Below are 16,021 nucleotides of genomic sequence, written 5' to 3'. Positions count from 1 at the left end.
GGTTACTCCTCTTTCTGCTTGAGTCAGGTTTTTGTGGTTCTTAGAGAGAAGCCTTGCAAAGTTTTTAATTTCACCAAAATACATCATGACTGATCGCTCTCCTCATTCATAGTCATCTGGAGTACAGACCAGGGTATGACTGACCTCACTCCTTATTCATAGTCATCCTTATCATGCTGTCACCGTAAGCAATGATCTAGTAACCAATGTGGTTACCAATGAAGTAGTTATAAAAAGAACAGAAAGGCCTGGACACTGTATATGCTCCTTAATTAATACCACCTTTAATGACAACAGTTCAATTCTTTTTTATCTAGACTTTATTAGGCCAGCACCTACAGTACCACTCCAAAGTTGGGACACACCTACTCATTCATGGGTTTTTCTTTATATTTACTATTTTCTACATTGGATGTCTTCACTATTATTGTACAAACTATGACACAACACATATGGAATCACATAGTAACCAAAAAAAGTGTTAAACAAATCCAAATATAGTTTATATTTGAGATTCTTCAAAGTAGGCACACTTTGCCTTGATGACAGCTTTGCACACTCTTGGCATTATCTCAACCAGCTTCCTGAGGTAGTCACCTGGAGTGTGCCTTGTTAAAAGTTAATTTGTGGAATTTATTTCCTTAATGCGTTTGAGCCAATCAGTTGTGTTGTGACAAGGTATGGGTGGTATACAGATGATAGCCCTATTTGGTAAAGAACGGCAAGGTAAAAACAGCTCAAATAAGCAAAGAAAAACAGTCCATACGGAACATTTAGAATGGTTTTCTCGACTGCACTAGAAGAAACTTTCAGCGCTATGATGAAACTAGCTCTCATGAGGACCGACACAGGAAAGGAAGACCCAGAGTTACCTCTGCTGCAGAGGATAAGTGCATTAGAGTTACCAGCCTCAGAAATTGCAGGCCAAATAAATGCTTCACATAGTTTAACAGACACATCTTCATATCAACTGTTCAGAGGAGACTACGTGAATGAGGCCTTCATGGTCAAATTACTGCAAAAAAAACCACTAATAAAGGACACCAATAAGAAGAGACTTCTTTGGGCCAAGAAACACGAGCAATGGACATTAGACCGGTGGAAATCAGTCTTTTGGTCGGATGAGACCAAATCTGAAATGTTTTGTTCCAACCTCCGTGTCTTTGTGAGACTCAGAGTAAGTGAGCGGATGATCTCTGCATGTGTGGTTCCCACATGTGTGGTTTATTTAGAATTCAAGGTACACTTAACCAGTATGGCTACCACAACAATACACTCAGTGGGACTATCATTTGTTTTTTAACAGGACAATTCACCTCCAGGCTGTATACGGACTATTCGACCAAGGAGAGTGATGAAGTGCTGCATCAGATGACCTGGCCTCCACAATCACCTGACCTGAACCCAATTGAGATGGTTTGAGATGAGTTGGACCGCAGAGTGAAGGAAATGCAGCCAACAAGACTGTTGGAAACGCATTTGAGGTGAAGCTGGTTGAGAGAATGCCAAGAGTTTACAAAGCTGGCAAAGGGTCGCTACTTTGAAGAATCTAAAATACAATTAAATTTGGTTAACACATGATTCCATATGTGTCATTTCATAGTTTCGATGTCTTCACTATTATTCTACAATGTAGAAAATAGTCAAAATAAAGAAAAAAACATGACTAGGTGTGTCAACTTTTGACTGGTACTGTAAGTTTTGAAGGATGTGCGTATGACCACAAACATTTCTATAACAATCATGCAAGGCATTAATAGTAAGGCATACATAATGAAGGATTCATAAAGAGTTTATGTCATGTCTTCTAGCATAAGAGGCTGAGATTGAAGATCATCCAGGCGGTGTTCTCTTCTCCTGGAGCCAAACACCCCCAGACTGCCCCCTGAAGGACAGCTTGTTACATGTTTTTGAATGTTGAGCTTTAACCAAGCATGTACTTTGAGGGATTTGGGGCCATTTTGATGTGGACATGCATGTCATCCGCAAAACTGTGTAAGAGCATGTCATCTGACTACATGGCCAAGTGGAAGTAGGCAGAGGATGAACCGGGTGGGGGACACCACAGGGGACAGAGTGGACCTGCACTCTTCTACAATACTTATTCTGAATTTTAATGTGAGATGGCGTGGAAGCCGTTCAGGATAGTTCCTGAAATATTGTCTTTTCACCCTTCTGTGATCCATACAGTCTATAGTAAAGTTGTATCTGTTTGTTGATGTCCTCGTCTACTTCTATGAGCGTGATCTTGATTTTCTTGTAGTGTAAAGTTATCCATTTAACCATGTTTGATGTTCTTTAATTTCTGGGGAACCTTCCCCAAGTGAACGCTGCATCCTGCACCAGTATCCAGTAATATGTGTCTCAAGATATTATCAAGTCCCATTTGGAGTTCCATAGTCTGGGCTGACATAGATGTTGTGGTCCTGAAGTTATACACATTTGAATTTCCCCTGGGCAGAGCTGAGGGTTCTCAGCTACTGAATCTGTTACCTAGCAAGGTGAAGCTAATTTATACTCATCACATGCTCCTTTCCATTTTAGAACAGGCTGTAGGCAGAAGCTGATGTGTGACCACCCTTCCGAAGCATCTTACCAGTGGTGCCCACATGAAAAGCTAGCTATTCAGTGACCCAAGTGGGGACAGTTCAGGCTGATGAACTGAACATCCCCATGTGATCCCCATGTGATACAAAGACACAGTGGTCCTCTCCCAACAAGTGTCTAGAAGTCATTCTAATTACTGGAGGTTGTGTTTAATTTCTTTACACTACAATTGAATGTGCTGTAGAATCCTGTTTTTAAATCAACCAGATTCTACAATACCACATTTAACATGTAGTGTTAAGATACACTATAGATGGCTGGACCAGCCAGCCAGTGGAACACAGATTACAGAATGCAGAGTCACTGGCTGTGACGGGGGCTCGAATCTGGGGAGAGAAGTCATTTGTAATTTATCAGTAATTCATTTACATCCTGGACAATGTTTTGTAGTACAATAGCTTGTCCTATATTCTTGTATCATATCATTGGTCTTAGCATTGATGAAGTTATATACCATATACATTTACTTATGAATATGTTTGAAATTCTTTTAACTCCAACTACTCTGTGCACATATTTAGAAAACCTTGAAGGTGTGCCTTACCGTTTCCCCCAGGCAGCATTGATATTTCCTGATCTGGGGATGCCTATCAGATAGAAACAGTAATTAGTAAAACACATTGGGCCAGTTTCCCGGTCAGAGATTACTCTCAGTCCTGGACTAAGAAGCACATTCAATAAAGATTTTCCATTTTAAAGTGCTTTTTATTCCAAAACTAGGTGTAATCTCTGTCTGGGAAACTGGCCCAATAAATTCAAGTTTCACAGAAGAAAGCACAAAGTAGTACAATGTGATGAAAGATATTCATAGATTTCCAAACATACCTGTGTAGGTATTTGATGGGCTGTAAAAAAGACAGATGTTCACTATTGTAATAAACATACCATGTAACCATGACGATAACAAATATATATATATATATATATATATATATATATATATATATATATATTATATGAGAACATGTAGCATTCACAGAGTAAACTGAATATCACAGGCAATGAAAGCCTAGTGGTTAGAGAGTTGGACTAGTAACCGGAAGGTTGCAAGTTCAAACCCGAGCTGACCAGGTACAAATCTGTCGTTCTGCCCCTGAACAGGCAGTTAACCCACTGTTCTTAGGCCATCATTGAAAATAATAATTTGTTCTTAACAGACTTGCCTAGTTAAATAAAGGTTAAAAAAAACAATGAATGGTACAAATACAATTCCAGTCATCTTACCTATGTTTTGTCTTGTTCTCACCATTTTTCTTCTTCTCATAAATAAACAAACACCAGCTATGGTCAGAAAAAATAGAACACCTATCAGAACACCAGCTATGATTTCAACTGTGGGAAGTGAGGATACTCCACATTCTGAATCCGAAAAAGGAGTTCCTGGTTTAATTTCCAAGAATTCACATCTGTTAAAGACAAAACAGAGGTATGTTTTTTAAAGTTTCTATTTGAGTATATTAATGTATTTATATCTTCAGGGGAATAACCTTTTGAACTAACTAATAAATGTCCACACTTACTCTGTATGTGGTTGACAAGATGTTAATGATCCATCTGAATGAGTTTTATCAGGGCAGACAGCACACACAGTATCTGTAGATGTTGTTCCTGCAGAAATACATGTTGAAATATGAATGAAAATCGCATTTGTTCCCCCCTTTATTTTTAATTCCATAAACTGTAATGATTGTTCACACTGAAGATAACAACTTGACTCAATTGAATTATGACAACACAATTAGTGTAATGAGTGAGACAGAAGACCAACCTGTGTGACTGATGTATTGACCAGGTTCACAGCCGCTGTGTCTCTGGGCTGCTCTACAACCATCCTTAGTTGGGTCTAGACAGTAGAACCCCTCCAGTGTCCCACAGACAGTGTCTGATGAAGGTGTACATGGCTGCTTTACCTTCAAACCCAAACCTAGAGAGAAAACATGGCATCTATTATCTGATGTAGATGACAACTGACATATCCTCATAGCATAACAACACAGACTAACATATCAGTGTTTGTGTCTGGGTTTTGGTACAGACACACAGCACCACTCTTACCTGGATCACAGTTGGTACACACTTTGCATTTTATGAGACCATTGGGCTCATCAAGGAAAGTAGAATCAACACAGGGCACACAGCTGGTACTGGTGAATTCAGTACAATGCCTATGTACACGATTTCCTGGGGAAAAGAGAATCACAATGTCATGTTTTTCTGTTAGTGTTGATGATGTATTGACGTCTGGTGAATCATATGATGTAAAGAGAGGGTCCTTACCTGGTGAACACATGGGACAACATTCATCCCTTATTCTGTACTCAGCTCTACCACATGCAATACAGGATCCAATGCTTTCAAGCACCAATATAATAGGTATCTGGAAGTAGAGAAAGAAGTACATTATTCACTCAAATTGAAACTGATGTGTATTCATAAAACTTACAGAACAAGTTAATTTTCCTAACTAAAATATTCACTATTCAAATATGTAATTATATAGAACTATTTTTTAAACTGGCTTTTGTAAATGTGGTGTCGTACTGTGAATTGAGCACACTGTTTGGTGCCAGGAATTTCTGTTGCGTGAAAAGAGCCTCGTACAAACCATCCTGATCTCATGAGTTTACATTCTGTTTCACGGCGTACAAGGCTAGTAAAAAGACTCAAAGCCACAAAATGTGCAAGTCAGAAATGTTTCTCTTACAGTCCATATCAGGCTTTCAAACTGTGCCATGGTTCCTCATTCTTCCCCAACTCACTGGAAAGACCCACGTACCAGATTTGTGACGTGTTTAGGAGTTTTGAAGTATTGAGATGAACACACCTGTTGACTTAATGTATTTTAGTACATGCACTGTATAGTAAGAATAGCTCTTATATTCTGCTTAAATATTGCATACACTGCGCAGTTAATAAATATAATAATGTACGTTGGCTGGCTACCCCTGAGTTATTCACATTGATGGTGGTGACTAAAAGTTTACTGAATCATAATAAAAAATTACCTTTATTTTTGTAAATGATGATCTTGCCGAATTAAATAACAGAAAAAAGTTTAATAAGCTCGTCTGAGAAGTGTGAAACAGAAATTGGCAAATTATTATTAGAGAATGCTTTGTATATTGTATATTATTTGAGAATAGCCTTGTAGATTGAGTAAAGTCCATTCTACCAAAGACAGCACAGTATGAACAGACAAACTGATTCACCAATAGAAATCCTCGATCACAATTGTAGGCGATGTCATGGCTACTTTGGCTTGCCAAACTCATGCGTAGAAACACGTCATCGGGTGTAACAATCGTAGAGCTGAACTGCGCATGTGCAAAATATCAACTCAAAGGCCCTCTTTCGATATAGAATTGTTTTTGACAAATGAAAACGTGTGAATTTGTCACTTTCACGAGGTTGAAGTAATAACATGTTCAACTACTTAAGGCATTGGCTCCAATCTAGGTTGTGCCTTTTAGATTGAGAAAATGTCCAACTAATGCGGAATTTTTCAAAACCGATATTTATAAACCGTTAATATGTACAAAATGGACCATAAAACCTGCGTGTGACAGTTTTAAAACAAAAATTGTAATTTATAAAATCTGAACTTGACATGAAAATGTGCTCACCTTCCCACAAACTTTAGACCATGCAAAGTTTCTAGTTGGTGAAGTATAGCATTGAAAATAGGCAAGCAGACTAGTATTGTGTGCAAATGGGGGGGATATGATGGACAGGTTTATTCATAACAATAAGGTTAATAACAAAATGCAATCATTTGCCATTAGTTAGAAGAGAATCTATTTAGTTAATCTTTTCATTTTAAAATAATTACATAGGCATCTATTTCCTAGTCAATTATTTATAAAATGTTGTTTTGAGGATCTATTCTCTCCACCCCTTTCATCTGCACTGATGGGTCAATATTTGACAGTTAATATGGTTGCTGAAATCATCATCAGGTAGATTTTTGTGTTTGCTTTTCATGTATTGTGTAATTGTTATTGATTGATGTTCATGCAGGGCTCATCTGCAAAAGAGACCATTGTCTCAGCATGACTCCCTGCTTAAATAAATACAGTGTTGATGGCCTTTAACTCCACCCATTATTCACCACAAATAAACTCACTCTATTCCCCCATTATTCACCACAAATAAACTCACTGTATATGGAATACATACTGGCTTTTAGAGCAACAACTATTCTATGTGCCGCAGTGAAAGTGTGCATGTTTTGGGGTCAGTTGTTTTTACATACACACGGTTTATAAATGAGGCCCCTGGTCTGTTTGGTGTGTTTCGCAACCATTCTACCACCACACCAGGGCAAAGTCTGTCTGGGCTGCTGACTGGCAATCATGTGATGTTGTGTTCCTTATATTATTTTGTCGGTTTATTCAGTTGCAATCAAACAAGAAAGAATTCATGAATAATGACAAGGCCATAGCGTTTAATATTTCAAGAACTGTGACAATTCGAGTGAGTTTTAGCAGCGCACTTTTAAAATCAGAAGAGTTACGGGAGATGCAGAGGTAGAACAAACAGTATGTTGAAAACGAAAGCGAGAAAACAGCATAGCGTAGCCTGCCTATTCGTTGTAGTAAAATTACACAATCATTCATCAATATGAAAATACACTATTCTTAATGTTATGCTACAACGCGGAACATGTAAAGTAGGTTATTTCTACGTAAATACGTCATATTTATATTACCGCAGTCTCGAAGTAGATTCCTCAGGATGTCTAAGATGGCGTCGCTGAGGGCGTGTTCTCTCGCTTGTCAAAGCAACATTGAGGGTTAAGTGGTTTTAACAGTTTTTCATTGGCTATCACTGTTGAAAGAAACTAACTACAACTTGTTTTAGCGGCATAGGATAAGTTTAGATTTCGTTTTTGTCAAGTTGAATTGGAAGAACACGACAGAAAGACAATAATAAACGGAATATCCAAGCCTCACAGAAGACGGCAGACATGCTAGCTGGCCACGACGAGAACCAAAGCAGCATGGATACACAAGATGCTGCGAGCTCAAGCAAGAGAAAGAACAAAACAGACCAGGATGAAAGTCCTGCGACCTTTTTACCTCAGACTCCAATTAAAAATCCACCGGTGAAAAAAGTAAGACATTTCCATGTCTGAACTTTTCTCTGCAATCCAGTCCCTGTCCACTAAACAAGACGCCACGTTCTCCAGTGAGTCCATCAGAGCGGGCCACCGAAGACACATCAAAGAAGATCGATCAGTTGTCAGAAACTGTCAGTCAGCTTCACAAAATTGTGAGCGAAAACGAGGAAAATATAACGTTCCTAGAGAATGAGTTTTAGAAACTGCAACCCCCAAATAATGACCTGTGAGAATGTAGCTGAACTTCAAAGGTACTTTCGCAGGTGGAATCTGAAAATCCAAGGTGTAAAAGAGGTAGAGGAATATTAGGGAAGCAGTCATTAATATCCTGGGAAAGGTGACTCCGTGCATCAAAGACAAGCTAAGAGACGTGATCGACTTGGGAAACGAAGATATGATGGACCACCTCGCAATATCATTTTGCGCTTAACTATGCGCCATTACAGGGACATAATCTGGAAAATGACCAAGGGGAACACGTTTCTGGACGAGAAGAAGCTCCGCATCAAAGAGGCTCTGATACCGCAGGATCAGGCTGCCAGGGAGAAAGTGTGGCCGCTTATACAGAAGGCAAGGCACGACAAGAGGAAAAGAAGGCTGGGTTCAAGGGCCCACACGCGTTTATCGAAAAAATAATGATTACTGGGTAACTCTGACATTAACCGAACTGGAACTGTGAGTACATTTACTCATGGTAGTACGGCATGAACTAAATTAACCTATGAACACTTGCCAAAAAAAGAAAAGGAAATTAACATATTTTTGCTGTTAACCACCGCTACCTCAGCTGTGCGTAATTTTCCGTCGGAGTAATCCCTCTCAAGGTTCACTGTTTTATTGTTCACATTACCACTTATTTTATCTAATTTGTTCTTTCTTTTTTTAAATGCAGGAGGTAGTTTTCAACTCACTCAATATCCTTGGTCTGAATGCTAGGGGTTTGAGAGATCTTACAAAAAGGAAAGCCTTATTTTTATATTGTAAACGCAGGAAACTCATTTCGGGTGAAAGTGATTTGAAATTTTGGAAATCACAATGGGGAGATATGGTCTATTTCAGTCATGGATCAAATCATTCTGGTGTTTTGACACTGACACATTCACAAATTTAAAGGTGACATTCTAGAATCCACATCTTCACAGGATGGGAGATGGGTCATAGTAACTGTTAAACTTGACAATTTTATTTTCATCATCTGTAATGTATATGGACATGACTCACATGCTCCTAATAAGACCCTTTTTACCCAATTAATTAAACACCTGATGCATCTGTTGATCGTTTTCCTCCTAGAACGAGTCAAAGCCTTCAAAATAGCAATATCATCACTACATTATGCAAGGATCTCTGTTGATGATGCCTGGCATTATTTCAATCCGGATACAAAGGGTTATACCTGGACCAACCAAACTATGTCACGTAAATCTAGAATAGATTATTCCTAATTTCTCCCATTTTGTTATAGATGTAGATCATCAGTTGACTCCCTTTTCTGATCACTTGATTTCCCTGAACTTGCAAGCTATTAAAAAAAAATCTAAAAAAGGTACTGGAGGATATTGGAGATTAAACACACTTAAAGATCCTACTCTCGTTGGAAACATCAAATTGTTTTGCAAGTAAAGTCTTGGGTCATGGAAGTATTTGGCAATTTTTCAAATATAAAGTCAGAGTTGTTGCCATTAAACGTGCCAAAGAGCTGATGCACTTAAATAACCTTAGAGAAAAGGAGTTGATGAGCAAGCTTGACAGATTACCTTTCTTTAGAAAACTCAAGTTGGAGAGTCTGTATTTAAGTTTTTACAACTAGAACAACTTTACACAGACCTGGCAACGGATGCCTTTGTAAAGTCAAGAGCAAAATGGATTGAAGAGTGGGAAAGAAACACTAGTGACTTTTTTTGCACTTGAAAAGAGAAACTACAAAAAAAATCTATAACTGCACTCAAAATGAATGTTTTATGCAAAGATCCCATTACAATAACATTCGTAAAATTATTTTTGTGAAACCTTTACAACTCACAATTTCAGGAAGGTGGTTGGGAAAGCTACATCTGCCACATTCAGAATTAATGTCCCTGTAATTGAGGATGATTTCCACTCAGTTTGCGATTCACCTGTGTCAATGAAAAAAGGGAAATCACCTGGCCCGGATGACCTGTCAGTTGAATTCTGTAGACAGTTTGAGTTACTAGAAGACACTATTTTTAACATGTTTCAAGATTGCATTAAAATGGTGAAATGGTCTCCACTATGAAACAGGGCCTTATTTCATTGATTCCGAAGCCTGATAAAGACCCTTCTCTCATTGACAATTGGAGACCAATTACTTTATTAAATGTTGATTGCTCTGCTTTATTTGAAAAGATTAAAGGAATAGATACCATTATAAATGAGACTCGTGAACAGGATTTATGAAGGGCCGTCAAAAACTCTAACATTCGTTTAGTCTTGGACCTAATAGATTATTAAGATGCAATGGACTCAGAGGCATTTGTCTTATTTCTGGACTTCTGTAAAGCCTTTGACACAATTGAAGATGAATCTCTCTTTAGGTCACTTAAACTTTTTGGATTTGGTGAAAATTATGTCGAAGTCATTCGCATGTTTTACAAATATATAAAAAAGTTCTGTGTTAAACCTTAATACTTCCAAAAGATTCAGTATCAACAGAAGTGTACGACAGGGATGCCCAATTTCGCCATTTATTGTCATTTTGGTTGTTGAACTTCTATCTCTAGATATTCTGAATAATGCAAATCTGTACGGCTTAACCATTTAACAAAGAAATCAAAATTTCCCAACTGGCTGATGATACTACTCTTTTTTTAAGAGACAAAGACCAGGTCGCACATGCCCTTAATGCTAAAATATATTTTTTCTATTGCATCAGGATTAAAACTGAATGTTTCTAAAATGTAAAATCTTACCTTCATTTGACTCTGATAAAGAAAGAAAATATTCCTGTAAAGGACTGTGTTAAATATTTAGGAATACATCTGCCAAAACACCACGTAGTCAGACATTTGAATTTCTCCTAAAATTAAGAATATATTTAATAATTGGCTACAAAGAGATCTTTCTATACTTGGGAGAGTACTTCTGTCCAAGGCAGAAGGGCTGTCTCGTTTTGTGTACCCCTCATTGTCTTTATTTGTAAATCCTTCTACTTGTAAAGAGATCAAAAAGACCTTTCTTGACTTCATCTGGAAAAATAAGTCAAACTAAAAACCGTCAGTCCTCTAATAAAAGAGCTGAAGGCAGTCTGGAAGTGTTGGATTTTGACATAACACTATCAAGATTAACTGGTTGAAAATATGTTTTTATCAATACTGATTCAATATGGTATTTCATTCCAAATAATGTGTAGTTGGGTGGTCTTCAATTTTACTGAAACGTAATTATATTCCTGAAAGATCACCCGCTAAATTGGCTAGGTTTCACCAACAAGCTTTAATGGCCTGAAATGTTTCCTGCGCAATTTTTTCCCACAAAGCCCTTTTGTGGAATAATTCAGACATAACTGTAAGGAATACGTCATTGTTCTACCCCAGCTGGCATGAGAGGAATATTGACTTTGTTCTTGATGTTTGACAACAGGGGTAATATTCTTACATATGAACAATTTATAACATTGAAACAGTTTCCAATACCTTTCAGAGTTTATTTCTGTGATCAAAGCCGTTACCAGTGGTCTAACTACACTAATGAAAACTCATCTTAGCTTTGGTAATGATCACACAGTTTATCCAGAACTCAGATTGGCGTGGGCTTACTTGAGATCTTGTTGTAATAAATATATAAGACAACTTCTCCATTCACAAAACCAAGTTACACAGAGAGAAATATTTCTGGAACAGGTTTATTCCTGACATTGTCTGGGGAAAAAAACCATGGTTAAGGCCTTACAAATAGTGTATACCAAACAAATTTAAGGAAGTGGACTTTCATTTTACATAGAATTACATGGATATATTTTGTGTTATCCAAATGTGGCTATTGATGGATGATATCTGTGTTTTCTGTGAAAAAGGTGAGAATCTGTCTCACTTGTTCTTTGAATGTAAATTTGTGTCAGAATTTTGGGAAAACCTTGCAGAACACTTTACCATTATGAACACTACCCATGTTTTTGACATGAAGGATAGAATAATGTTACTATTGCAATGATAACAAGACCATTGAAATGATTTTTTAATTTTTTTTATTCTTGTTGCCAAATACTATACACAAATTCCAAAATTACACATTTGATTGAATGTAACTTATTAAAACATTAACCTTAAATAAAGGTGTTCTCAACTAGCCTACCTGGTTAAATAAAGGTGTTCTCAACTGGCCTACCTGGTTAAATAAAGGTGTTCTCAACTGGCCTACCTGGTTAAATAAAGGTGTTCTCAACTAGCCTACCTGGTTAAATAAAGGTGTTCTCAACTGGCCTACCTGGTTAAATAAAGGTGTTCTCAACTGGCCTACCTGGTTAAATAAAGGTGTTCTCAACTAGCCTACCTGGTTAAATAAAGATGAAATAAATAAAATAAAAAATATGTTTGGCTCAGTGGGGTGTGCACCATATTGGAGGTTGAGGTAGTTGTAGTATTGTAACCCCTCTTTTTAAAGGATCAGAAAATACTGATGGTAGGTGAGGAAATCACTCATCTGTCAGTTTGAAGAGGTGAAGATAGACCAAGAGATCACTGTGCTTCAGGAGGAGCTGACAACTGATAATTTCTCATAATGAGGATGTGGTCAGAGGTCAGGTAGGAAGTAGGAACTTCTCTGTACTGTATAGTTCAGAGTTCTGTGAGTATTTCAGCTCATGTACTGAACAACAAGTTGTGTCCTTTGTCCATTTGATAAGGTTTAATGTGTATACAGCCATATACTGATTATCACAGCAGCGTTCTAACTATAGCAGTGCCATCTGTCCATCTGCCTTTGAACCATAAAGGTGGACCAACATTGAAACTAAAACTAAATGAAAAAGAAACAAAATAAAGTAAAAACTTGAAGCTTCAGTTTACAAGACTCTTGAAACTTAAACTGATACCAGAACCAACAGAGAACACACATCTATTATTAAATATAAAACCTGTCACACTAAAATAAAACCAATGAAAAGCCAAAATTGTATAGAAAAAGTGAAAATGCAGAGCTGAAGTAACCTTGGTCAACTCATACTTGTGTGTTTCTTTGTTTTGAAAGTGGAGTTGATAGTGCATCTGTCAGGAGGTCAGGAATTGGAGGGAGGTGAAAAAGGAGGAGCAGGAGAAAAGCCAGCAGATAGCCAGACTAGAAGAGGAGCTCCACAGGGTGAGAGGCCAGCCCTGTGTTGGGTCCTGAACATGAAGGGTTCCTAGCCCTGTTGGACAGAGAAGCAACTCACTGAGACAGAACACCAAGCCACACAGCCTGAGGTTAACCCTTAGTTAACTTGGACAGAGTTAGGAATTAATAATTTGTTAGCATTTGAAATTGATATAAAGGCTGCACACAATGTTATTTTCTGAAATATGACCTAAAACTGATCTAATCTTGTATGGTGGCCTTGTTTGTGTCTTGGAACATGGTCACAAGCACAGCTCTTCAGATAGAGAATTATGTGGACAGTGAGGAGGAAGACAGAGTATCACTTACTGAACAGATGAGAAGTAGAGAGAAACAATGAACAACTGATGAGTTAAGAGGAGGACAGGAAGAATCATGTGATCTATTCTGGTGTGTTCTCATGGAGATACAGTATCAAACACAGCAGTAGAGCAAAAACTTTGGGAGGATGAGCCCCCAATACCAAATCTGCCCCTAGTCCCTTTCCCCTACCCCCTTATGACTGGTGTAGATCTGACAGGATTGGATAGCTGAAACGAACACTTTGAACAGATGACTCTTATTGTATGTAATCCCAATCAATACTGTATTTGTACTCTGCAGGTACAGTGAGTTCCTTGTGTAAAGGAAGGAGAGCTGATCACTGCTAAAGGCCAGCAGGATGAGTTGAGACAGAGGCTGACGAACCAGTTGGACCAGCTACAGGCCATGTCCAGGAAGGTAGTAAAGGACAGGTTGGTTCAGCTACAGGCCATGTCCAGGAAGATAGTAAAGGACAGGTTGGTTCAGCTACAGGCCATGTCCAGGAAGATAGTAAAGGACAGGTTGGTTCAGCTACAGGCCATGTCCAGGAAGATAGTAAAGGACAGGTTGGTTCAGCTACAGGCCATGTCCAGGAAGATAGTGAAGGACAGGTTGGTCCAGCTACAGGCCATGTCCAGGAAGGTAGTGAAGGACAGGTTGGTTCAGCTACAGGCCATGTCCAGGAAGGTAGTGAAGGACAGGTTGGTTCAGCTACAGGCCATGTCCAGGAAGGTATGAACATGCTTTGAGTGGGTAGATTTGCATATTAGGCTACGTGTGAGACTATGGGTTCCACACAAGCTAAATCAAGGACACCTCAAGAATTTAATGTGGCTTCTCTATGACCTACCTTTACTTTCAGTTCACCTGTTTGTGTGATGGGAAAACCAATGAGGAACTCATGGTGATGCTGGAGGAGAAGAATGACACCCTGAGGCAGGTTGCGACACACCTTCCCTGTTACTTAATCAGATAACTTTGTTTACACGTGACACTTCCTCTTAAGGAGACAACGTTAGAAAGCCTGGCTCATGGTTAGGAAAACTAAATACTTGTGTGTCTTTATAATGTACACTATAATAGAATACAGCATATCTACTGTGTGTGGTTGGAAACTTGCTGTGTTTGTGACTGTTACAATAAGGCAAAGTTGAAGTTGACGAGAAACTTGAAAAAACACTCTCTTTCTAACCACAGAACAGAAGTGTTCCAAACCCTACATTTCCAGTCTGAAACATGGTTACACCTCTTTCTGCTTGAGTCAGGTTTTTGTGGTTCTTAGAGAGAAGCCTTGCAAAGTTCTTAATTTCACCAAAATACATAATAGGGGGATGTAACTTTTGCTTATGGACGTCTAAGAAAATAGACTATTGCAAGTACATTGATTATGTCAAGGAATGTTTCCATGAGAAACCTCAAAGATTGGCAGGTAATGTAAAAGAATCGTGCAGATCACAGGAGGTTGGTGGCACCTTAATTGGGGAGGATGGGTTCATGGTAAAGTCTGGCGCGGAATATGGTTTCCATGTGTTTGATGCCATTCCATTTGCTCCGTTCCAGACATTATTATGAGCCGTCCTCCCCTCAGCAGCCCCCACTGGTGTAGATCATGTATCTCCAGGAACACAGGTCTGTCTTTAACTCTGAATTGTGAATGGAATCATTCAATGATCATTCAGTGATCATCATCAACTGTGATCAACAAAATCAAATATGATTTGATCGTTAGACCTTGTAGATGTATGGAGGCTCAGAATCCCAGCTTCCCCAGGAACAGTAGCTACTGGGGATCATAATAAACGTGTCTTCAATGAGAGATCCTGAAAGTGGTTGAGTCAAGTGAAGCGAGTCATAACAATCTTCCAACTGATCCTTTATTCTGACTGATGCCATAGAACGCTACAGCTCCAATCATATTATTTTACAGAACCACAAGAGGATTGTCACAAATATAATCATATTATCAGTTGACTCTGTCCATGTCCTTATCACCATGTCAGTATGTGCTGAAATATAATAGATCTGTTTTGGTGAGTCTGCACACTAGTGAGTCCATTGTCACAAAATACATATTTAGAAAGAGCATACATCGTGTCACTGGCTAGGTTGTACTGACCTCTAGTGTCATTAGCATTAACATATATTAACTAAGACTAAACAGGAAGCAGCTGAGTTCACTGTAAAAGAAAGGGTTTAGATAATGTATCCAGCAACACAGGGCTTACATCCGGTCACAGGATAGGTTGTACTGCCCTCTAGTGTCAGTAGCATTAACAGACATGAAGTAAATCTAATGTCAATACAAGGTATTTGTCATTGATCCACTGATTCTGTGATCCTCCAGGTTGTAGTCTAGTTGCTGGAGGAAGTGTTCCAGAAGAAACAGGAAGCAGCTGAGGTTAAAGGTCAAACGAAGCAGCTCACCTGGGGAAAGCCCAGAGGAGCCTGAGGAGAGAGGCCCATGTCTGCCAGGAGACCATTGACTCTGAACCTGCAGAGCAACAACAGCCTAGTGGTCCTGGAGTAATTACAGACCAGGACATGACTGACCTCACTCATAGTCATCCTTATCATGCTGTCACCGTAAGCAATGATCTAGTAACCAATGATTTGGTCACCAATGAAGTAGTTATAAAAAGAACAGAAAGGCCTGGACACTGTATA

General features: G+C 38.6%; 1 protein-coding gene across 1 annotated transcript; it reads right to left on the bottom strand.

Annotated features, from left to right (window-relative positions):
- Positions 1 to 262: 262 nt before the first annotated feature.
- LOC139416908 (tumor necrosis factor receptor superfamily member 14-like) lies at positions 263 to 12,008 on the bottom strand. The gene is made up of 11 exons (XM_071166084.1): positions 9,929 to 12,008; positions 7,316 to 9,870; positions 5,312 to 5,431; positions 4,885 to 4,984; positions 4,663 to 4,788; positions 4,376 to 4,531; positions 4,128 to 4,215; positions 3,832 to 4,013; positions 3,433 to 3,452; positions 3,152 to 3,194; positions 263 to 2,933 (listed from the first exon to the last, which is right to left on the bottom strand). Exons 3-11 carry the CDS (start codon positions 5,339 to 5,341, stop codon positions 2,908 to 2,910), a joined length of 771 nt encoding a protein of 256 aa, XP_071022185.1. The 5' UTR covers positions 5,342 to 5,431; positions 7,316 to 9,870; positions 9,929 to 12,008; the 3' UTR covers positions 263 to 2,907.
- Positions 12,009 to 16,021: the final 4,013 nt, after the last annotated feature.

The sequence above is a fragment of the Oncorhynchus clarkii genome, chromosome 9 (genome assembly GCF_045791955.1).
Source record: "Oncorhynchus clarkii lewisi isolate Uvic-CL-2024 chromosome 9, UVic_Ocla_1.0, whole genome shotgun sequence".
In the NCBI taxonomy this organism is placed as follows: domain Eukaryota; kingdom Metazoa; phylum Chordata; class Actinopteri; order Salmoniformes; family Salmonidae; genus Oncorhynchus; species Oncorhynchus clarkii.
Note: the sequence above shows the minus strand (reverse complement) of the source record. Positions and strands in the feature narration are given on the sequence as shown.